The following is a 24,864-nucleotide window of genomic DNA, read 5'->3' on the forward strand; positions in this document are numbered from 1 at the left end:
TGTGTCATGTGATCATTTATTTATGTCATGTAAACATTTACGTGTTCATATTATTTTTTTGTCATGTGATCATTTATTTGTGTCATGTGATCATTTATTTATGTCATGTAAACATTTACGTGTTCATATTATTTTTTTGTCATGTGATCGTTTATTTATGTCATGTGATCATTTATTTGTGTCATGTGATCATTTATTTGTCATGTGATCATTTACTTGTTAATGTGATTATTCTTTTTTATGTCATGTGATCATTTATGTGTGTCATGTTTTCATTAATGTGTATTTTGAGATCATGCATCTGTCATGTGGAAATGTGTGTGTCATGTGTTTAATAATTTATGTCATGTGATCATTTATGTGTTAATGTGATCATTTATTTATGTCATGTGATCATTTATGTGTGTCATGTTATCATTTATGTGTGTCATGTTTTCATTAATGTGTATTTTGAGATCATGCATCTGTCATGTGGAAATGTGTGTGTCATGTGTTTAATAATTTATGTCATGTGATCATTTATGTGTTAATGTGATCATTTATTTATGTCATGTGATCATTTATGTGTATTTTAAGATCATGTATTTGTGTCATGTGGTCATTCATGTGTGTCATGTGATCATTGATGTGTGTCATGTGATCATTGATGTGTGTCATGTTATCATTAATGTGTATTTTGAGATCATGCATCTGTCATGTGGAAATGTGTGTGTCATGTGTTTAATAATTTATGTCATGTGATCATTTATGTGTTAATGTGATCATTTATGTATATTTTAAGATCATGTATTTGTGTCATGTGGTCATTCATGTGTGTCATGTGATCATTGATGTGTGTCATGTGATCATTTATGTGTTAATGTTATCATTTATTTATGTAATGTGATCATTTATGTGTATTTTAAGATCATGTATTTGTGTCATGTGGCTATGTATGTGTGTCATGTGATCGTTTATGTGTGTCATGTGATTATTGATGTGTGTCATGTGAAGATGTATATGTGTCAGGTGATCATTGATGTGTCATGTGATCATTGATGTGTGTCATGTGATCAAATATTTATGTCATGTGTGTCATGTGATCATTGATGTGTCATGTGATCATTGATGTGTGTCATGTGATCAAATATTTATGTCATGTGTGTCATGTGATCATTGATGTGTCATGTGATCATTCATGTACGTATTCTTAAATAATGTTACTTTTGTTCATTATATTGATGTTGTACAAGTTTGACGCTTCATATAGTTTATAATAATCTATTGACTGATATATATTTGAAAACGACTGTTAAAGTAAAGCTTTTAAAGCTCAAAACAGTAGATTGTGTCATCAATTGTGTGTTTGGTCCAGAGCTCTGCTGACCCGTGGCTTCCTCCCGTCGGCCGACGTTGGCCGGCGTCCAGCAGGAGTGGGTTGATGTAATCCAGCAGCTCCCACTCGTCCAGCTCCGGGTGTTGTTGCCATGAGGACGAGCAACAGAGTGATGAGCAGGAGACCAAGCTCTTCGCATTTTTCAAGTGTGTGTGAAGCTGCGTGAAGGTTTTCTCTCCTCAGCGACACTTGAACGATGGAGCCGCGGAGGTGTCACTACACACAGATCCACCGGTGAGTTTAAACTCTTTTCTTTTTTAACCTCTTTTTCTACTCCTGTCTTCATTTATGTCTCTCTGATGACATTTTACACTCGTTTATTCTTCTTGCTTATGACTAGAAAATGATTTGTTGACGACATATTCTCATGGAATATTATTATTAATTTAACATAAGATTTAAAATAACATGTCCTGCATTTAAAGTTGATTAATTAAACAAATACTTTCATGACAAAACTATATCGAAAATTATTCTCACGATAATAATTAGATTGTTTTTGTTTCTAGTATTATTTTTTTTTTGCTTGATTCTTAACTTTAACATTTCCTTTTACTATTTTACCATCATTTTAAATATATATTTTTTAATTTCACATGCATTTATTTTTTAAACAAAAACCCTCTTATCTACATGCTCTCATAATATATTTAACATTTTCTGAATATATAATATTCAATTCTATTCATACTCCTTTTTTAACATAAATACCAACTTTTATTGTCATTTTTCTAGTTCGTTTAACATTTTTCAAACTCAATTTTACATTATTTTTATGCCTATTTTACATTTTTTAAATCTAATACTTAAATAATCATGATTATTCTAATAATTACTTGTAAATATGTATAACTTGTTTTATTTTTGCCAATTTAATGTTGATTTTGACTTTATTTGTATGATCCTCTCTGACTCAATGTTGTTTTAATAATTCTTTATATTTTTTTAATACTTTTTTTAAATAAATGTTTAAAAATCGTTTTAATAATGAAGTCATTTGATCTAATTGTTCATGAAAGCTGGAGATACTGGAGCAGTACCCAGAGGAAACCTACCAGAGGGACCATTTTAAAAATAGAAAGTCATTTTGTGAGAAGATTCACTTCAGACCATGATCTGAAAACTTGACTTTTGTCACTTTTACTCCAGTATTTTTGTTGCATCAGAATTATTTAAACAAGCAAAAAGTGTCGAGACGAACATGTTTCCCTGACAAACCCCAGCAGTCGTCAGCGTCTCTGCTGCTCCATCTTTTCAAAGTGCGAGCTGACGAGTCCGTGGGCGGATTGAAAGTCAAGGTGCCAGTTCTTCCACATTCAGTGATTCATGCAGCAAAACATTCGGAATAATGGAGCCGTCGACATGTTTGCATGAAGATCCCTTCGACTCACACCAGGTGCTTTCAAAAGAAACCAATTTAAACTGTAAAAAAGTGGCCAAAATGAACTTCAAATGAGAATTATTAGTCATTATTATGACATGTTCATATACCGTCCATCCATCTGTCCGTCGTTTGAAAACGAATATCTGTCTTTCTATGACCTTTTGGCAGTTACACGTCTGAGCTCACGTCTATAATCTGGTTGCTGAGATTAAGTCTGATCCGGCGGCAGCGTCTAGAACTTCAGTCTGGAAGAGTTTCTACCAACAAATCGATGCTCGTGAATTGTGGTGATGTTTAGAAGACTTGATTCAAGGTTCTTTCCATTCATTTTTATGAGATGATATATTTCTAGTGCCTTTAAAACTTCCAATGATGATTTTATATTTATATTCTAGTATCAACAGATTCCACCAGTACATCAAGTATCCCAAGGTCACTGGCTGTTCACGTATGTCAGTCTTTGTCTTCTGTTGGAAGTTAAGGTTAAGTTGATACTTTGTCTTTCTAGCATAGGTATGTCCAAAGTCCGGCTTGGGGGCCACTTGTCTGTTTATTTGTTTCAATCACATATTTTCCTTCATTTTAATATGACCATATGACTGTATTCATCTAATAACTTTCAACTGTATTCACCAAATAACAATTTTCAACTATAATCAAACAATTTTAAATTGTAATAAAGAATTTTAAACTAGAATCAAACAATTTCAACTATAATCAAACAATTTTCAACTATAATCAAACAATTTTCAACTATAATGAAACAATTTTCAACTATAATCAAACAATTTTCAACTATAATCGAACAATTTTCAACTATAATCAAACAATTTTCAATTATAATCAAACAATTTTCAACTATAATCAAACAATTTTTAATTATAATCAAACAATTTTCAACTATAATCAAACAATTTTCAATTATAATCAAACAATTTTCAACTATAATCAAACAATTTTTTAATTATAATCAAACAATTTTCAACTATAATCAAACAATTTTCAACTATAATCTAACAATTTTCAACTATAATCAAACAATTTTCAACTATAATCAAACAATTTTCAACTATAATCAAACAATTTTCAACTATAATTAAACAATTTCAACTATAATCAAACAATTTTCAACCATAATCAAACAATTTCAACTGTAATCAAACAATTTTCAACTATAATCAAACAATTTTCAACTATAATAAAACAATTTCAACTGTAATCAAACAATTTCAACTGTAATCAAACAATTTTCAACTATAATCAAACAATTTTCATCTATAATCAAACAATTTCAACTGTAATCAAACAATTTTCAACTATAATCAAACAATTTCAACTATAATCAAACAATTTTCAAATATAATCAAACAATTTTCCACTATAATCAAACCATTTCAACTATAATCAAACAATTATCAACTATAATCAAAACATTTTCAACGATAATCAAACAATTTTCAACTATAATCAAACAATTTTCAACTATAATCAAACAATTATCAACTATAATCAAAACATTTTCAACGATAATCAAACAATTTTCAACTATAATCAAACAATTTTCAACTATAATCAAACAATTTCAACTGTAATCAAACAATTTTCAACTATAATCAAACAATTTTCAACTATAATCAAACAATTTCAACTATAATCAAACCATTTTCAACTAGAATCAAACAATTTTCAACTATAATCAAACAATTTTCAACTGTAATCAAACAATTTTCAACTGTAATCAAACAGAAAGATTCTTATTATGTCTCTTATTAATTCAGCCTAAAGAGGTCCCAAGCCCGGATAGATGCAGAGGGTTGTGTCAAGAAGGGCATCCGACGTAAAACCTGTGCTAAATTCAAACATGCGAATTGAAACTATGACTTCCATACCGGATCGGTCGAGGCACGGGTTAACAACGACCGCCATTAGTGCCGAGACCTAGATGGTAACAATGGAAATTGGGCTACTGTGGGTCGAAGTCGAAGGAGGGAGGAAAAAAATGACGGGAAAAAGCTATGGAGTTGATTGACATGAAGGAAGGTGAATATACTGTGTGTCCAGGAGACCAGGTGAAAAGGTAGCAAGAAGAAGCTTAGGTGCAGGTTTTAAGTTGTACTACTATGGTATTGAACGAGAAATGGAGTAGGGGTTATCTTAAAAGAAGAGTTTGTTAGGAAGTGAAAAGAGTGTCAGATAGACTGATGGTGTGATGTTAAATGTTATTAGTGGCTATGCCCCACCGGTGGGATGTGAATTAGAGGAGAAGGAAACTGGAGTGAGTTGGATGAAGTGATGCAGAATATCCTCAGAGGTGAGAGAGTGGTAATCGGTGCAGACTTCAATGGACATGTTGGTGCAGGAAATAGTGGTGATGAAGAAGTGATGGGAAGGTTTGGTTCCCAGGACTGGAACACAGATCGTGGTAGACTTTGCAAAAAGAATGAAAATGGCTGAAGTGAATATTTTTTTTCCAGAAGAGGCTGCGTGCTCAAGAGGAGGTATGAACGCACAGGTAGACTACTTCTTGTATAGACGATGTCATCTGAAGGAGATCAGTGACTGCAAAATAATAGTGGGTGAGAGTGTAGCGAGTCAGCATAGGATTGTGGTTTGCAGGATGAATCTGGTGACAAGGAAGACTAGGAGGTCAAAGGCAGAACATGGTGGAAGCTGAAAAGAGAGGATTCTTCTATGGTTTCCAGGGAGGACTTGAGAAAGAATCGGTGAGGAAGAGCTACCAGATGACTGGACAACTACAGCTAATGTAATCAGGGAGACAGGTAGGAGAGGACTCGGTGTGTCGTCTGGAAGATAGATAAGGAGACTTGGTAATGGAGTGAGGAAGTGCAGGAGTATATAAAGAGAAAGAGGTTAGCAAAGAGAAAGTGGGACACTGTGAAGACTGAAGAGAGCAGACAGGAGTCCAGGGAGATGCAGCACGAGATAAAGGTGGAGGTTGAAAAGGCCAAACAAAGGGCGTATGATGACTTGTATGCTAGGTTGGAAAGTAAGGAGGGAGAGAAGGATTTATACAGGTTGGTAAAACAGAGCGATAGAGATGGAAAGACGTGCAGCAGGTTCGGGTGATTAAGGATAGAGAGTGATATGTGTTGACAGGTGCCACAGAAATACTTCTGAAGATGGAAAGAGTACTTTGAAGAGATGATGAATGAGGAAAATGAAAGACAGCAAAGGCTAGTAGAGGTGACTACTGTGAAACATGAAGTAGCAGAAATTAGTGAAGGTGAAGTGAGGGAGACGTTGAAGAGGATGAAGAATGGAAAGACAGTTCTGATGATATACCTAAAGTTGATGTGCCATACAATGGAGTTATGAGAAAGAGTAGTGGAGTCTAGACTGAGAGCAAACGTCAGCATTTGTGAGCAACAGTGTGGTTTCATGCCTAGAAAGAGTACTACAGATGCAGTATTTTCTTTAAGAATGTTGGTAGAGAAATGTAGAGAAGGTCAGAGGGAGCTGCATTGTGCTTTTGTAGATCTGGAAAAGACCTATGACAGGTGCTGAGAGAGGAACTATGGTACTGTATGAGGAAGTCTGGAGTAGCAGAGAAGTATGTCAGACTGGTGCAGGACATGTATGCCAACTGCCAATATTTAGTTTCTTATTTTTCTTGATCCGAACCAAATGTGCTGCCAGCAGGTGGCGATAGTGTTCCTACATCTGGTTGAAATCATCGTTAAATAGTAGTAGAAGAAGAAGCTGTCGCCTCATTTCCTGCTAGTTCGTAGCAGCAGAGTTTGATTTGAGACATACTATCTGTGGAGAATTTGGTACTAGTTAGTACGTACACTATCTTGATGCATACTAACCAGTGCACTAAGAGAAGTATACGATTTGAGACACAGCACTGATCTTGTGCCTTTTACCTGCTCTTTTTGTTATTGTGCCTTTTTGTTAATAAACTAGTTTATTCATCGTTCCGGTTTTCCTGCCTCTGCATTTGCGTTTCCTGCCCGAGTCGTGACAATCTATGTGCTTTCATCGTTTATGTGCGTCATCTGATTATTCATTTACCTCATATGAACATTATGTTTGTAATTTGCAGACCTTGAGTAGATATAAACTGTAATAAACATTACTTTTGAACCAGAAACATAAAATACCTACAGAACCAAATGAAGCTGCTTACTGTCGATTTTTTTTCCTGTCCGTCTGTGAAAAAGTTATCAATTGTGTTAAAATAGATTAAGATAAAGACACTTTTAAGTTGGACATTTAGCCCAAAAGTTGGGCCACAACTTCCCTATAAGAAGGGCTGTCTGTTATGTGAATTGACTTTGCTGCTGAATCATCTGTTGTCCTAATCTAAAGGGCCCCACAGAGAAGTGACATTCATTGTCTAAGATTGTTTTATAAATAATTTATTCAAGTCCAATTTGTCAGGAAATCAGAGGAACACCAACCATGGACTCCTGCTTGCTCATGGCTTCAGTTTGAGACGTATTAAGTTAAACATTTCCATTGAAACTAATAAAAAACACATAACTAATTCATGGCAGCTGTAACCAAGATATAATTATGCAGAATTAAAACTACATTTTCTCTTCGCAGTCGTCTAGAGCCTCATTGACGTGACCTTCCATCCACGGATGGTGCCGGAAGGCGACTCTCTTTTATGCGAGAGGTAGGAAGTGATAAAAACACTCAAGGATTTTTCTGTTTTCTTTAAGGTGATATTGTTGTGTGGCAGGCAGCTCACCAGATGACTCCCGGGACCGGCGTGGACCGAGGACTGAGCCGGGCCGCCGTGTACCTGTTGGCAGCAGGGCTGGCGTTCACGTCAGAAACCCGGTGGCCGTGTCCTCAGAGCTGCCGGTGCAACAGCGCGGAGCTGGAGGTCAACTGCTCTTACGGCCAACTGGCCTCTCTGCCCGATGGTCTCCCCAGAGCTTTCCACGTATTCAATCTCAGGCATAATTCGCTGAAGGCTCTGGTGAGACAACAATTCCAGGCTTGGACTCAACTTTTGGACTTAGATCTTAGCCACAACCGCCTGGTTCTGATTGAAGTGGACACCTTTCTTAGCCTTCAAAACCTGAGCTCTCTATCCCTCGCCCACAACCACCTGAAGATCATCTCTGTCGGGGTGTTTGCCGGTTTATCCCAACTGAAGTTCCTGGACGTGAGCCACAACGAGCTCCTCGTCTTCCTCGACTTCACGTTTCAAAACCTGGCCTCTTTGCAAATCATTCGGGCGGAAGAAAACGATTTTGTGTTCATTTCCGACCAGGCCTTCTCTGGGCTGACCGGTCTCCAAGAACTTCACCTACATGCCTGCAATCTCACCGCCGCGCCCACCGACGCCCTCGCTCCGCTCCAGGCTCTCAAAAGTCTTCATCTGCAACAGTTTGGTCCAAACAATCTCCCGAACTTCTCCTTCCGACATCTTGAACGCCTGAAGGAACTGCTGATCACCGACTGCCCCTGGTTGGAGACGTTGTTCGCCAACAGCCTCTTCGGTCTCAACCTGACCTCCCTCACCATCACAAACTGCAACCTCAGCGTCGTGCCGTACGCTCCCCTGCATCACCTGGTGTACCTGGTGTATCTCGACTTATCTTTCAACCCCATCACCTACATACAAGGAGACATGATGGGCGACTTGCTGCGTCTTCAGGAATTCCACCTGGTTGGAGGGTCTCTGCTGTACATAGAACCAGGAGCCTTGAGGGGTCTCGTGAGGTTGAAGTCTTTCAACGTATCTAAAAATCTTTTAACCACATTTGAAGAGGGAGTTTTTCACTCCGTCGAAACTCTCCGAAATCTAGGAATCGATGGGAATCCGCTGGTGTGCGACTGTCGGTTGCTGTGGATGGCGCGCCGTCGCACGTTTTTGAACTTGGGTGGATTTTCACCAACATGCACCACGACCGGACAGCAGTGGAACTTTCTCGACTTTCCGCCAACAGAGCTCATCCGATTGCTCATTTGCCAGCGTCCTCGGATTCTATCTCCCAATCCTCGGGAGGTGCAGGTGAATCAGGGTCACACGGTGGTGTTTTACTGTGACGCTCAAGGTGACCCGACGCCTTCCATTTCCTGGTTCAACCCCCAACAGAGATTGTTGTCGTCTGTCGGCAGAATTCGAGCTCTGGCCAACGGCTCGCTGGAGGTCAGGTACGCACAACCCCAGGACCACGGCGTCTACACCTGCGTCGCTTCCAACGCCGCCGGAAACGACAGCCTGTCCGTCGACCTTCAGGTCCGGGGTTTTTCACCGTCCTCCAAAAACCCGTTTCTTCTGAAAGATTGGTTCGTGTTGCCGTCGCCTGCTCCGGCCGTGAACGACCCGGAGATTCAGTTCGATATGAAGACTCTTCTGATAGCGGCGTCTATCGGTTTTATTTCCTTTTTCAGCGCCGTCAGTGTTTGTTTCATCTTCATGGCTCTGTGGAGTAAAGGCAAAGGGCAAATAAAACACACGGCGACTATTGCGTACGTACCGCGGAGCACGGTGTCGACAAGTCACGCCGGGACCAGCAACTTCATGGAGACGAGCAGGTTCACCATGAAACTGATATGAATCGTATGTGACCAAACATATAAACAGGTATATATATATATATATACTATACATGCTTCTTAACTATTTCAAAATGGAGTTGTTACTACAACTGTCTCTGTACATTGATGCAAGGCTTCGAAAACTTTACATTAATATAGCACGCATGCTAGCTGACAGTATTTACTCAATAAGCACATGTAAGATTTGACTTATTAAATACTTCCCTGCAAAGCGGTAGATTTATCATAATGTTTATTTATAGATGTGTCGTTCTAAGAAAGGCTTAGCTTTGTTTATACCATAAATGAAGGTTGTTGTGACGTATCTGCTTTTTATATAAGATTTGTTTTTATAAAAGATTTGTTTTACTTTTATTTGCACCTTTAATTTGTATTTTTTAATGCTCCAATAAACATTTTGATTCATTTAGTAATTTTGTCTTTTCTTCTAAATTTACTACCATTTTATTAAGCATATGAATGCAAATATATCGGTATTATCAGAATATTGAATGTTTGAATTCAATATTTCAAACTGTTTTTTAGATAATTGTAGTCAATTATTTGTATAGTGAATTTAGTTTTGTTGACTAATTGAATTAAATAGTTTGTAAATGATAAGGTTGAATAGTTTTTGTTTTAAATCATTGAATTAAAAAAAAAGAAAGAATATTTTCAACATTTTTTTCACATATAGTTTTATATTCTACATCAAATAATTGAATTTTTTTTTTGGAAAATTCTAAATCTTTCAATAATTCAAATTCAATAAAAAAGTGTTGGTATAATAGTGAAACCAGACAATAAAAAGTACCGAGCTATGATCTAACTTTCATCTAATCATGCAATTATTTTTACCAACTTTTAAATATTTAATTTAATTTATTTTATTTTAAATGTATGAATTGAAAAATATAAAAATTATATTTGAATTGAATTAATTCATTTTGAAAATATTCTAAAATTGTGTAATTTAATTAAAATTAAATTAAAATAAAATAAAACAACACCAGACAAATTTAACTTTTCAATACACAAATAATTAAATGACATTTTTAAAAAAAGTTTGAAAATTTAAACAAAAACAAAAACTATATTTAGAGGTTAAATTCACCTAACCTCATCTCATAAGAGGTTAAAGAGACTCTTGGCACCTTTCATATGTTTGGAACTTTGTGAAAAGCACCACTGCTGGCAAGGAAACGAGAGACAAAAATCTTCAAATTTTTGGACCAGAGTACCCACAGAAATACAGGGTAAGTGATGAAAGTTTTACATTAATTTATTTAATGAAAAACAAAAATCATGGGGACATTATTCCTTTAATTTTAACCTGGAATTATTTATGATTATATAGTTTTTTTTTTATGTGGGGGCAAGTTTAGGAAATAAGTACAAAACACTTTTTTAACTGTACAATAAAAAAAGAAAATACTGTACAATAAAATAGTATTATTTTCAAACAAGCACCGGATGTAAGAGACTGGAACCGGAAGCTAAACAACTTGGCGGCTAACTGCATGTAGCCGGTTGCTATGCTAATGCTAACGACAATAACAATGCTCTTCAAATAACGCGTACTTTTTAAAAACCGTATTATTTCAACTCTACTCAATATTGTAACAAAGGTAGTTCAGTGATACAAACCGACACATCTCTACCACGTGTGTTTCAACCGCAGCGGTGTTTGTCGAGTATATTTTCATTCAAAGTGCAGCAAGGAGGTCCAAACATGACTCTGGCTGAGCACAGGGAACCTCGCAAAACTGCGGGGAACCGCATGTCCAAACTGTTGGACGCTGAGGAAGAAGACGATTTCTACAAAACTACTTATGGAGGATTCAACGACGTAAGTGAACTGACTGAAAATAAACAGTTAGCATTAGCGGCTAACACAGGGCGACCACAAAGCTAACTGGCTCTTTTGTTTTGCGTTTTTTTTAGCGATCGGAAACTAGATTTTTATGATATAAACCTTATTTTAAATTGTATTAATCAGCGAAAAAATGAATGTAGATTTAAGGTGATATCCTATGAGGTGGTGATGTATTTTTTTTTAAGTTGCACACTACATTTGACATGATACCAAACTGTCAAAATAATGGAAGTATTTGATGTGTGTAATATTCCTTGCGAAATGTATTTTCATTCATAGCTAAATATTTAGTCTTGGAATGTAAAGTATCTTTTAAATAGTTCCTGTTTTTGTCCATGTATGTGTTGTTAACATTACTGTGCTTGATGGAGTCTACTGACTCTTTTAAGAAACATCTTAAGACGTTTTAATTTGTTTTTGTTTGCTTTTCCTTGTTTTTTTGGAACTCGTGTTGTGTTATCCGTTTAACTTCCCCTTTAAAGTATATACTTTTTACGTTTTGATTGTTTAAGCGCTTTGTGACCCTGGTCTAGAAAAGCGCTATATAAATAAAAATGACTTACTTACTTACTATTGAGTGTAATAACAGTCCAATGTTTTCAAACTTTTTTCAAATAATTGGGTCTTTGAAATCACACCGAAGTGTTTGTAAATTTCCAAGACTATGGCAAAGTAGATGCTTCTAATGTTGATCTTGGTTTGCTGCTCAGGATCTAACCAAACTTGAGCCAAAACGCTTTTATAGTTAAAAAGTTAGACATTTTTTTGTGTGAAAACTGATCTTCTACCTTCGCTGTCCTCCAGGAATCGGGGGACGACGAGTACCACGGCGATCATTCCGACACGGAGGACGAGGTCGACAGTGATTTCGATATCGACGAGGGCGACGAACCTGACAGCGACCAGGAGGACGACGCGCCTCGTAGGAAAAGTCGAGTCGTCACAAAAGCCTACAAGGTAACATCTCATGATGCTGAACTTGAGCGCTCACATTTGTACGTATTTCCATGTGTGAAATCGCATAGTGTTTGCTTAATAATTGTCTTTGAATTGCTTGAACTGCAGCAACGTGTTTTACATAAATTAGTCTTTGAGATTTTTTAATTGCATTTAATGATGTGAGAGGCTCTTAATGTGATTTAGTTGACACTTTTCCCTAGAAAGTGCACATGATTGCAAATTAAATGTTTAATCTACACAGTACATTTGACACTAAGAGAAACGAGGGATGACGAATGAATATAAATCAACTAAATGGTTTATTTTAGAGATACAATGATCTTTGCTTCTTGCAACGTTTAAACTATCTGTCGGACACCACCTGCTGCTCAAATGGGAAACTACACAAATAAATGGATTCAGTTCAAGAATGGCAGATTCTTACTTAATGGACATAGTAACACAAGCATAAATTAATAAAACAAGAGTGGTATTTTTTAAAGAATATTCCCTGCAGAGTTACAGTCCTTCTGTCATCTTGATGCAGCAGCTGAAGGATTTATTGAGTGTTCTCTGCCAGCACTCGTCATCTGTGTTTGTGCTGCTTGTAGATATTGTCTCCTGCTTTATACTCTTTTTTTTTTTTTTAAGCCTGTATACGTGTGACATGGATATTTTTTCTTTCTTCCCTGCATAGGAACCGATAAAAGTGGCCAAACCCAAACCTAAAAAACCTTCGGAAGAAACGAAAAAAGCAGTGAAGAGTAAAGTGGAACTCAAGAGACGTGTACCACAGGAGTTTCAAGATTTTTCTGAAAGTAAGTAATAAATGAGGATTGGAATATATGAAAAGAACAGCATGTTACTATTATACATATGTTTTATTCATGTTTATATTTAAATAAAAGAATGTATCGTGTAAGATTCATAAGATGTAAATGAATGAAGATAATCCTCAGTGTTGTATATTTGAACGCAAGACTCGAAGTGAATCCTGCGATGTTCTTTCAGCCAGGAAGTCGGTGCGTCAGTCCACCAGTGAACACACTCGTAAGACGAATCTACGCTTGCAAGAGCGACAGGACGCTCCGCGGCGGCGGCGAGGAGCTCACCGAGACAGACCGCTCACACAAGATGAGCTGCTAGCAGAGGCCAAAATCACCGCTGAGATCAACATACGATCACTTGGTATTTAAATCTTTAAAACATGAACTGATTATTTTTTTTACCTTTTTGTTTTTTCATCCAAAAAACGTTGTTAATAAGTCAATCTTACCACATTTATGTTTGTTTAATTGTTTTTATACAAATCAGTCAAATTCTGAAAGTTGCCAGAAAGCAGAGTTAATAGCTATAGTAGATTTAATAGGAAAATAATATATAAAACACATACAAATATTGTTTAGAAGCAACTCGATATGTGTAAGTAAAATAGTATACTTAACACATTCATCTAGGATTTCTTAACTATTCTAATTTCAAACGGGCAATAAAATACATTTTTGAATCCAATTCTTTTGTTGATGTAGAGAACTACGAGCGCCTGGAAGCAGACAAGAAGAAACAAGTCCACAAGAAGCGACGTTTTGAAGGACCAACTGTTCGATACCATTCTGTTCTGATGCCAATCGTCTCGCACTCTGTTCTTAAAGAGGAGAACGTCGACGTTGAAGGGTAAGCGTTCATTTGAGAGCTCATAAACCACGATTGAAGATGCATTATCAGCTTAAATCCTTCGCCGATGAAGAGTTCATAAGAGAATGTTGATGTAACTAAATTACCCTTTGTCTGTTTTTTTCAATGTATGATCAATTTGCCTTTATCTTAAAATCCATTAAAAACTTTATCTTAATCACAAATAAATACATTTTGTCACTGTTAAGTGAATTATTTAATTGCATTAAGAATAAATGCATTTAAAAGAGGACATTGAAAAAAAAATTGCATATTTAATAGCAGTCACAATATTGAGGAAGATAATCGCAATTAGATTATTTTCAATAATTTTTCGGCCCTATTTTCTATAGACATCATAATATATAAAGTTTTTGTTGAGTATATTATTGCGTCAATTTTTTTGTTGTTGCAATTTTCATTGTATTTCTGAGCATTAAATTAAAAAAATAAAAAGATTGAACGTTAATCTTGCTTCTCTGATGAGTGACTGCCTGTCATGCTTGAATCAATGATTGCTGTAGTGTTTTTAATTTATCAACTTTGGTTTTCTGTCGAGTTGAATTGAATTTTAATTCGTATTTATACGGTCATGCATTACTGCACAAAAACTCCCTGTATCTCTAAAAAGGAACCGAATTCTCTGAAAATAATCACAACCCTTGAGACGACATGAAGATATTTTGTGTAAACTATCACTTTAATGCAAGTAAAATTTAGGAGTATTTTAAAACGTCAATTACCAGCAAACTAATGTTATTTTACTATGGAATCCAGGTGCAAAACTATCTTAATATACTGTATATTTTAATGTTAATTTCTTAAACGTGACATGGATACTTTTCTACTCCAGGTTGGATCAGGAAGTTCCTCCGTCGACCTCATCGGCGACGCCTCAGCCGGCGACAGGAAGTCTCTGCTCGCGCACGTACATCACCTTCAGCGACGACGACGCCTTCGAATCAGGCTTTTCTCCAGAAGCTCAGCTCAGCCCTCAGGTTCCGGTCCAGGAGGTTTGTCCGGTCACACACAAACCAGCACTTTACAGAGACCCGGTCACAGACATACCGTACGCGAACGCGCGAGCCTTCCGCATCATCCGCGAGGCTTATCGTAAATACGTCTCCGCACATGGATTTCCCAACACTTCTGGAAGTGCCGCCGGACAGACGCCGTCATCTTCCAAAGGCCTGAGACAGAAAACTGCCGTCAAGCAAGGTGCGGTCACAGCCTAGACCTTCGTGAAACTGTTGGGAACAAACTCGTACACCAAAGTCATATGTCGGTCTGCAGCTCCTTTTTTTTTTACCTTTAAACGTCAGTTGAATATTGTTTTGGTAAGTATTTCAAAAGCTATTGTTTCATTTCTCTGTACAAAGAAAAGACACTTTTGGACCTTGAATTTGACAGCATCACTTCTTTGTCATAAAGGTGTGGGATCAATGCAGCGTGTCGTTCACATCCTTGTCTTAAAAGTTTTTAAGCAAATAAAAAAAACTGGTCAAACAAAAACAGGTGAAACTCGAAATATCGTGCAAAAGTTCATTTATTTCAGTAAGAAAATAGATCTCAGAGTATCATGGAATGATATTTTCTGCTGAGCCATCGCTTCTCTCCTTTGACAATATAATGGAGTCTTTTTCTTTCAGCAACACAATATTCTCTATTGTGTTCTTTTTCGCTTGTTGTTGCAATGTTCCGTCTTGAGACTTTCTGAAATGACAAGCGTTGCCCAGGTTTAAAAAAACAAATGGAGCAGAGAAGCCTTACAATAAGTGCTTCTATCCTTAATATTTATATATATATATATATATATATATATAAATGAATAATTAAAACATGGTCAAACCTATTTAGATGTGGTTGTGTCGCCTCGTTGAATATTTAAAACTACAGTCTACCCTCACATAAATATTTATTTATATATATATATATATATATATATATATATATATATATATATAGGATGTGTTTTGGTAATAATCTGTCCGGTGGCAGACCGGGGCAACGATACGATGTATTGTAATACCGTTGGAACCCGGGTATATGTGTAGTATTGTCCAGTACTTGACTCTGGTGTTGTAGTATTTACAGACCACATGACTCTTGACAAAGTCGTAACTGCTTCAATTTGTTTTCAAACCAAAATATGTCCAAACATCAACTTTAAAAGCTGCTGAAGTCACTGTATCCTCTTGTCCTCAGCCATCGTCGGGATCTCATTCTTCCTGTAGATGCGTAGGACGTAATGACTGCTGCCACCTAGAGGCCGGAAGTTTAATTGCAAGACAAAAACGAAAAACTGCAGTGAATATTTGCATGTTAATTGTAAATAGAAAATTGAATTACTTTATTTTAAACACACTTAATTGAAGTTTAAGTCTTAAAAGATCTATCATAAAAAATATTAAATATGATTTGAAGACCGAAATAAATATTAGATACAGTGCTGTTGAAGATCGACACGTCATTTGGATGAATATTGTGATATACACACAGTATACTGTATAAGGAAATTTTATTTGAACATTATTGTTCAACAGAGGTGAATCTTCATTATACAAAAGTGTTCATTTTTTATCGTTCTGGGATTTATGTGTTGACCTTGACACTTCAACGGGTTAGTTTATGTTCCTCACAAAATGTTTACTCTGTAGTATGTTGTTACACAGGTTTTCAAAGTTTACATTTTAATTGTATTTCCTTTATATTCTCTTAAAAATAACTTTATCAGTATAGGTGGATGCTCGACATCGGGACCATCAGAGTCGCACATTCTGATAATCCTCCTCATTAAATTGAACACATGTGAATTTTCATGGGGGTCTTGTGGCCCCCTTTCCCTTGCCCCCCTCTAAACCTTCCCTGAGAGTTTACTCATTTTTATAAACTACATTTTCCTCAGCGTGTCTGGAAAAGGTTTAGTGTCGTGACAGCGTTGAAGACCTTCCTTCCACCCTGGTCTGTCTCCATCTCTGGGGTTTCTACGCCACGTCACTGTCAGCCTCCACTGTGTTCATCATTCCGTCTATTTTTATCCTCCATCTCGACGCCTTAACGTCACCCAGAGTCTACTACTGTCTGACCTCCGACCTCCTCCGCGGTATAGAAGAATCCCCGGTCGACGGTGTCTCTGCATCCTCGGCCTCGGACTCATCGGCTGAAGTGCTGTTGAGTCACTCTCGACACCTGGAGGATCAATCCAGCGTTTCTATTCTCTCTCCAGCGCCGAGACTATTTCGATAATAACCGTGTGTTGAGATCTCCTGCTGTGAGCCTGAACGTCGTCTCCGTCCCCTGGAGATGATTCATCTCACTCCGATACTCACTAATTTTCTCGTTTAGCGCCGGGGTCGCGCTGAACTCCCGTCGGGTTTTTAATCATTTTGTTTCCGAGCGGCCCAGACGATCCAGTGTTTGATCGCATGGGAAGTTTCGTCGTCTCTGACCTTTCCTTTCATTTCCCCCGAGAGAGGAAACCGTCGCGTTTCTGAGAGGATCTGTTGCCCCTCAGAGATTTAAGTGAATATTAAAAATAATTGCCAATAAAAGTGTTTTTATATGAGATTTTGATTAAATAATATTATTTAAATTAAATATAATAATAATTATAGCATATTTATCTAGATTTAATTATATATATATATATATATATATATTTACGACTTCTTTTTCTATAAAACATGTTTTTGTCATTTTTCCGAGTTATTATTGCCCCTTAAATATTTAAGTGAATATTAAAAATATAATAAAAGTAAATAAATAAATGTTTTTATATTATATTTAAACAAATAAATAAAAGTATATTACAATACAATCAAAGAAATCTTATTAATCGCATATTCAGCTAGATATGATAAGTTGTCTTTACATATCAAGATACAGGGGCAACGATATGTATTGTATTACTGTTGGAACCAGGGTACATGTGTAGTATTGTCGAGTACTTGACTCTGGTGTTGTAGTATTTACAGACCACATGACTCTTGACGAAGTCGTAACTGCTTTCATTTGTTTTCAAACCAAAATATGTCCAAACATCAGCTTTAAAAGCTGCTGGAGTCACTGTATCCTCTCGTCCTCAGTCATCGCTGGGATTTCATTCTTCCTTTAGATGCGTAGGAAGTAATGAATGCTGCCACCTAGAGGCCAGAAGTTTAATTGCACCACACCACGAACAAATGCAGTGAATATATACATGTGAATTGTAAATAGAAAATTTTAGATTTTAAACAGATAAATAAAAGTATATTAAAATACAATAAAAAATTAAATTAATCGCTTATTCAGCTTGATATTAGTACTAGTTTTTTTTTTAACCCACTATGTTGAAATATTTATTACTAATAATTGTACATTTAATTACATTAAAATAATATTAATAGCATAATAAGCTTGATTTGATCCTTTTTTTTGTTTTGTTTCCTATTATATTTCTTCTTTTTTTCGTTGTCAGCTCCTCACTAGTGGGCAATTAAATGTATTTCCTCAGGGGTCAGATGTCGTAAACACATCATCTAGTCGGAATTTTAGGTGATTTTGTGAGTATTTATTGCCCCTTAAAGATTAAAGTGAATTTTTACAAATACTCTCCAGAAAATGGCTTTAATATTTGATTTAAAAATAAATAAATGTTTTGCTGCAGAGCCTCTGCAATAGTTACTGTTTAGCATCTGAGGACATTTGACACCACTGGTCTAAACACACAACTCTGATATTGCACTTTTTTTCTTTATATAATAAAGTAAGAACTGATTCTATATCAAGAAAACATAACTCAAATCTTAAATTATCTAAACATTGAGAACATTCACATCCTTTTATTGCAGCTTCAGCTCAAATAACGATCTCTGCAGCAGATGAAGCTCATCACTGGTTCAACTAATTGGTTGAAACTGTGACTAGCGTGAGGAACAATAGACGCTCGGATCCATGTTTTAAAAAGACTGACGTCCGAACTCATCACGACGTGAGCTGAGACTGACGGACCGACTTCATCGTGACGCTGAGTAAACGCAGAGAGACGGAGCAAATAAAAGCGGCGACGAGACAAACGCTCCAGGATGAATCATTAAAAGCCACAGATCAAATATTAGTTTTATTCACAAACTGTTCACACATCGGATTTACATAATTGCAGAGAGTCTGTGATGCTTCAGTAGCTGCAGGTCTTTAACCGAAGTCTGGATTCTTTCTTTGCACGTTTAAGGAAGTCCAACTTTTGAATTTATTCTTGAACAAATTCTGTTTGATTCTAGAGGAGATTGTTTTATTTAATGGTTCATATTGAAGTCCGGTGGTGATGCTCGAGAGCTGATGACTCTAATATTTGAGAATCTTATAAAGAAGTAACCAATTTTTTTCCACGATACCATATCGATACTCAACAACACGACTGATGATTCCATTCTCATTTCTTCAGCCTTTAAAGTATCATTTTATTTTTGTCATTTTTATTTGTACATTTTTGTGTTGCAATTGAAACTTCCAGCTGCTAGATGACAGCAGTCGTCGCGTCGTCCACATCTAGAGGAACAATCCTGCGAGATCCAGACTGAGGACGAGAGGATACAGTGGACTCCAACAGCTTTTAAAGCTGATGTTTGGACATATTTCGGTTTGAAAAACAAACAAAAGCAGTTACGATTTTGTCAAAAGTCATGTGGTCTGTAAATTCTGGGTATGACTGAGGACAAGAGGATACAGTGGACTCCAGCAGCTTTTAAAGCTGATGTTTGGACATATTTCGGTTTGAAAAACAAACTAAGTAAGTAATATTTATTTATATAGCGCTTTTCCAGACCAGGGTCACAAAGAGCTTTAACAATCAAAACAATACTCAAAAAAGTATATACTTTAAAGATCAAGATAATACTGAGAACAACACAGGAGTTCCAGAAAATCGAGGAAAAGCCTGAACAAATAGAAACGTCTTAAGATGTTTCTTAAAGGAGTCAGTAGATCATCAAACACACATGTTTCTTGAAGGAGTCAGTAGATCATCAAACACAGATGTTTCTTGAAGGAGTCAGTAGATCATCAAACACAGATGTTTCTTGAAGGAGTCAGTAGATCATCAAACACAGATGTTTCTTGAAGGAGTCAGTAGATCATCAAACACACATGTTTCTTGAAGGAGTCAGTAGATCATCAAACACAGATGTTTCTTGAAGGAGTCAGTAGATCATCAAACACAGATGTTTCTTGAAGGAGTCAGTAGATCATCAAACACACATGTTTCTTGAAGGAGTCAGTAGATCATCAAACACAGATGTTTCTTGAAGGAGTCAGTAGATCATCAAACACAGATGTTTCTTGAAGGAGTCAGTAGATCATCAAACACAGATGTTTCTTGAAGGAGTCAGTAGATCATCAAACACAGATGTTTCTTGAAGGAGTCAGTAGATCATCAAACACAGATGTTTCTTGAAGGAGTCAGTAGATCATCAAACACAGATGTTTCTTGAAGGAGTCAGTAGATCATCAAACACAGATGTTTCTTGAAGGAGTCAGTAGACATTTTGTCAAAAGTCATGTGGTCTGTATATTCTGGGTATGACTGAGGACAAGAGGATACAGTGACTCAAGCAGTTTTTAAAGCTGATGTTTGGACATATTTCGGTTTGAAAAACAAACGAAAGCAGTTATGATTACATCAAGAATCATGTGGTCTGTAAATACTACAACACCAGAGTCAAGTACTGGACAATACTACACATATATCCTTGTTACTACAGTATCACGATATATCGTATTGTTGTCCCTGCATCATAATACACTTTACTAATATCCAGCGTGGGCGTTGATTGATGGCAAAAAAATGTTTAGTTTTTTTCCCTTTACAGTTGATTTTCATCAACAATGATATGTAGTATTGATAAATATTATTGTTAAATAAACAACCACATGTTCTCCCTCCTTTTAACGGATGTAATTATCATTTACTTTTTGGAATTTGCTCTAAAAGCTTTCGTCAATGTGTGCTTTTGCATCTTATTTGGATGTTTTTCAGTGTCTTTTTGGACGAGGATGAAGACGATCTGAGCTCCAGTCGCTACATTAAAATGAACAAATGTTTTTGTCTATAACTCACTAAAAAAGGAGCAGATTAATAATCCCAACCCTTTTGTCCACATGAGGGTGAGTAGAAAGCGGGTGAAGAGAAGTTTGGCTGAACTATGACTTTAAAAAGCAAACTTTGGAAAGTGTTGCTGTTGTTTTCTTTGACATATTAATATAATTATAATAATTACATGTACATTTGTTTAAGGCGTGAACATGTCTTACTTACATCTGACTTATCTCGGTTAAGATATGTTTTTTTATTTCACGCTCTTCTTTGTGCATCATCTTTCTTTTTGGGGTTCAGTCTCTCTTTCAGAGCGTATTAAACGGCTTCATTTTCTTGTCGCTTCGTATCTTCCTTCTTTACAATTTCTCCTTCGCCACCGGTGGAATTTAATGAATCTAACACGTCGGAGCGAGCGAGGGCTGCCCACACGTATTGACGGGAAACAAAAAGCATCGATTTAAAAATAAGTTATCCCTCAAAGCCAGGATGACGAGGAGCGTCTCCGGTTCAAACGCCGCTTCGACGTCTAATCGATGATCTGTGGAGGGAAGAGAACGGCGAAGGGTTGCGTCTCCCACATGTGCTGCAGTACATAGGGTTCCAGCGATGGACGGGAACAGGAGAAGAAGGAACTGCATTATCGCTGGTTCTAGTGTGGTAGTTGCCATGGCGACGAGTGTAGGTGGTGTTCTGTGCTCTCCACTCGTTCCCTTGTCCTCTCCCCTCGCTGCGAGGCTCTGATATCTGCAGCATCCGCACCACTTTCACCCGAATACTTCACTTCAGCGGCAGACGCTCTGATTGAATTAGCGGATCGTCCAATTTACATCCGTATGAATGAATGTTTTGTGTGTCCTTTACTAATCATGACCTCTCAGTGAAGGTTTGAGGGGGTGGCGGGGGGTCAAAGGTCAACTCCATCAGGTCAAGGGAAAACAGGAAACAGAAGATCCCCGTGAAAATCCACAAATGTTCATTTTTGATTAAATTTACATGATATTTATAAGATATAGAGATGATTTCAGCACATTTTGTTAATTGTAAGGGGGCACCAGGGGGGGGCAGAAGACCCCCATGCAAAAGCAAATGTCAAAATGTAATTCGTACTATATTTAATACATATTATATCAGGATCATTTTGATAATTTTGCAATTATAAGACTCATAAACCACTTGAATATACTCTGTGCAGCGAGAATTCTTGGGTCGCTCTAGTAGGAGAACTCACATTTCCCCAATCATTAAAAATCTGCATTGGTTCTTACTTTTAGTGCTGGTCATAGTCATTTAATGGATTCTACTGACACCTTTAAGAAACATTTTAAGACCTTTTTATTTGTGTAGGCTTTTTGCTAATTTTCTGGGAATTCTGTGTTTTTGGCATGTTGTCTTCACCGTTTAGAGTTTTTTTTTTAACTTTATGTATTTTTAACTGTGTATTGCTTTTGATCGTTTAAGCGCTTTGTGACCCCGGTCTAGAAAGGTGCTTTACAAGTAACTATTACCTACTTATTTCCCCTCTTTTCACATTGTTTTTGGTCCATTTTAGTTTTTAATTTTCCTTTTTAAACGCCAACAACAACACGTGTTTAAGCTAAATGAAAATACACTTGATCACTTTCGTCTTATATAGTATTAATAACATTAATACATTTTATTGGAAGGTGTATTTCTTGACACTCAAGGTCACTGTACATGTACCTTAAATCTAATTAATTAAATGTAATTAAGGAACGTCTGCTCTCGACTATAAGTCTTTTATTTCTCTAAAGATAATTATTTTAATTCCTTGACTTGTGGTTCTGTCATTGTAGTTTAATCTGCTCTTCAAAATGAACAAAATTAAAAAGTTTATTTCAAAGGATAAAAAACGGTTTCATCTCAATAAACTTCCCACTAAAATGTTCAAAAACAGAAACATGAATCATTTTCTTGTAAAATATCATCACGACGATCCTCATTTGAGCGTTTATTTGACACATTTTAAACGAAGCCAAAATGAAAGATGAATATTTCATTCGGATCTTTCCCCGAAGCGCCGAGTCCTTGTGAATTCACGACCGATTTCTTCCCTCGCCGGCCGACTACTCTTTATCAGTTTCCATGGAGATGCGAGTGCGAGTCTGTTCGTAGGTGACTGAGTGAAGGGTTGAGACTGAAGGAAGTGTCATTTCCAGGCTCTCTTCTCCCGAGACGGGACAGACGCCAAAGTTCAGTTTGGACCGACGACTGCGACGTCACTCGTCAGAATCACTCGTCTCTTTACCTTCTGTTCTCCTGAATCCCAACCAGCTCTTTCTTCTTTAAAAGCCGGAGAAAGAAATTCCTTTATTGTCTCCGGGGGGGAGCTTTTGAGCGAGGATTGGTGACCCGAGGAGAGAAGCTGTTTTTTTGCAGATAATGTTTCCTCATTTCTTCCGCAAATGAATTGTGTTTAACAGAAAAGTTCAAAAACCACCTAAAAAGTACCAAGCAAAAAACTGTGTTTAGGTTTGATTCCAGAGTTGTTTGTTTCCAACCTCGGATGGACAAAGAAAATTGTTGCGTGACGTTTAATTTCAGGTCTATGAAAATATCTTTTAAAGTGTTTCGATGTATCGCTGTTTAAAATAAGTATTTTGGAAAATGGCGACGATCTTAGTGCCCGTCGATAGAGACTGAAAAAACGTGTTGTGCTTTTTAGTGGTGTTCTACCGTAGGGCTGCACGATATATCGGAAAAATATCGCGATATTGGCACATGCGATATGCATATGGAAAACGTGCGATAATTTATGATTTTTTTATTGTATAAATCAAGCATTTCATCGACCAATCAGTGTCACGTTCTGTAAAGTTGTCAATTTGTACTTCTTGTATGTCTTGTTGTTGTTTACGTCTCCGTCTGTCTGTGAACTGTACGGCGCAGCTTGTTAGGCTCGGTTGCTATGGCGAGAGAAGTAATACTAACTTATGATCTAGTCAAACACTAGTGATCCAGTCACTCGTCTCTTTCAACCTCCTTTGTTAAAGCAACATATTGTAAGAACTTTTCATCTCGTCTCAGTTGTTTTCTTATAAGATCGTGAACTTCCAAACAAACCTGTCCGTCTTCACCGTATGCTAACGAGCTAAGTTGTTAGCGTCATTTATAAAGTGTTATGTGTGTGTGTACAAGGAGCTGGATTTATTATTGATTTGGTGATATCACGACGCGCCGGCGGCTCCTCTCTGATGTCACTCAGTTTGGCGGGAAACATGATGCAAGTCCCGCAAGACTGAGCGTTATAAGAGATATTTTTCTACGATCGTCGGCTGAAGCGCGGAAATAAATGAAAGGGAAATATCGCATTGTTTTCTTAAACCCCTGGACCTCCACTACAGTACTCGTTCCTGCTTATGGCTACATTTTTAGGTTAATTAAAAAAGTATCGCATAATGTCAATATCACAATTCAAGACGCCAATATCGAGTTTCGTACTTATTTCCAGTATCGTGCAGACCTATATTAGCATCTATATTGTACTCCAGCGGTAATAACTCATGTGCTAGGAACCTTTGGAGTAAGATTATTAGCAAATTGTGAAACTGCAACAAAGATATAACAGCGAACTAACAGCTCTGTGCTTCAGAAAGAAGATGGACACACATGTAAACTCTGTTCTACTCTCTTTCTCCTCTCCAAGTAAAAAAGTGTGACTTTAAACCAGATCTGATTTCTATTCTTTGTTTAAGTAAAAAAGAGTTAGAATCTAAACAATATGACAGGAGCTCAAGTCACTGTCGACACCCACAGAGCAGCCATCTTGGATTATTTAACTCCGACATCGAGGGGCGTGACTTGAACATTCCTAAGAATACAGTAAATGTATAAAAAAACAATAATAAATCAATATAATAATAAGAAAACGGTAAAATAATGATCGTTAAAAATAGCGATGAGTCGATCAACGTCTTTAGATCAGAACTTGTGGAGGTAATGACATTGACAGGAAGAGATTCATGGCTGGCAGCCACTCATTAAACTAATGGCTACAGGAG

At 36.8% G+C, this 24,864-nt stretch overlaps 2 protein-coding genes and 1 pseudogene across 3 annotated transcripts; all 3 read left to right on the forward strand.

The window, feature by feature from the left end:
- The first annotated feature begins 1,543 nt into the window (after nt 1-1,543).
- On the forward strand, nt 1,544-9,714 carry lingo4a (leucine rich repeat and Ig domain containing 4a). 2 transcript variants are annotated; one of them, XM_087786349.1, is made up of 3 exons: nt 1,544-1,609; nt 7,332-7,404; nt 7,471-9,714. In XM_087786349.1, the coding sequence occupies exons 2-3, from the start codon at nt 7,396-7,398 to the stop codon at nt 9,301-9,303; spliced, it is 1,842 nt and encodes a 613-aa protein (XP_087642475.1). In that variant the 5' UTR covers nt 1,544-1,609; nt 7,332-7,395; the 3' UTR covers nt 9,304-9,714. The 2 variants fall into 2 exon arrangements, with proteins under 2 accessions (XP_087642475.1, XP_087642476.1); XM_087786350.1 differs by lacking the exon at nt 7,332-7,404 and having other exon boundaries at nt 1,555-1,609; nt 7,451-9,714.
- LOC148083207 (uncharacterized) lies at nt 5,368-6,095 on the forward strand (annotated as a pseudogene).
- Nucleotides 9,715-10,805: 1,091 nt separating the features above from the next.
- Nucleotides 10,806-15,278, forward strand: vps72a (vacuolar protein sorting 72 homolog a). The gene is made up of 6 exons (XM_087786356.1): nt 10,806-11,133; nt 11,965-12,117; nt 12,797-12,917; nt 13,111-13,287; nt 13,629-13,773; nt 14,627-15,278. Exons 1-6 carry the CDS (start codon nt 11,017-11,019, stop codon nt 15,006-15,008), a joined length of 1,095 nt encoding a protein of 364 aa, XP_087642482.1. The 5' UTR covers nt 10,806-11,016; the 3' UTR covers nt 15,009-15,278.
- Nucleotides 15,279-24,864: the final 9,586 nt, after the last annotated feature.

The sequence above is a fragment of the Callionymus lyra genome, chromosome 3 (assembly GCF_982586985.1).
Source record: "Callionymus lyra chromosome 3, fCalLyr1.hap1.1, whole genome shotgun sequence".
NCBI lineage: Eukaryota > Metazoa > Chordata > Actinopteri > Syngnathiformes > Callionymidae > Callionymus > Callionymus lyra.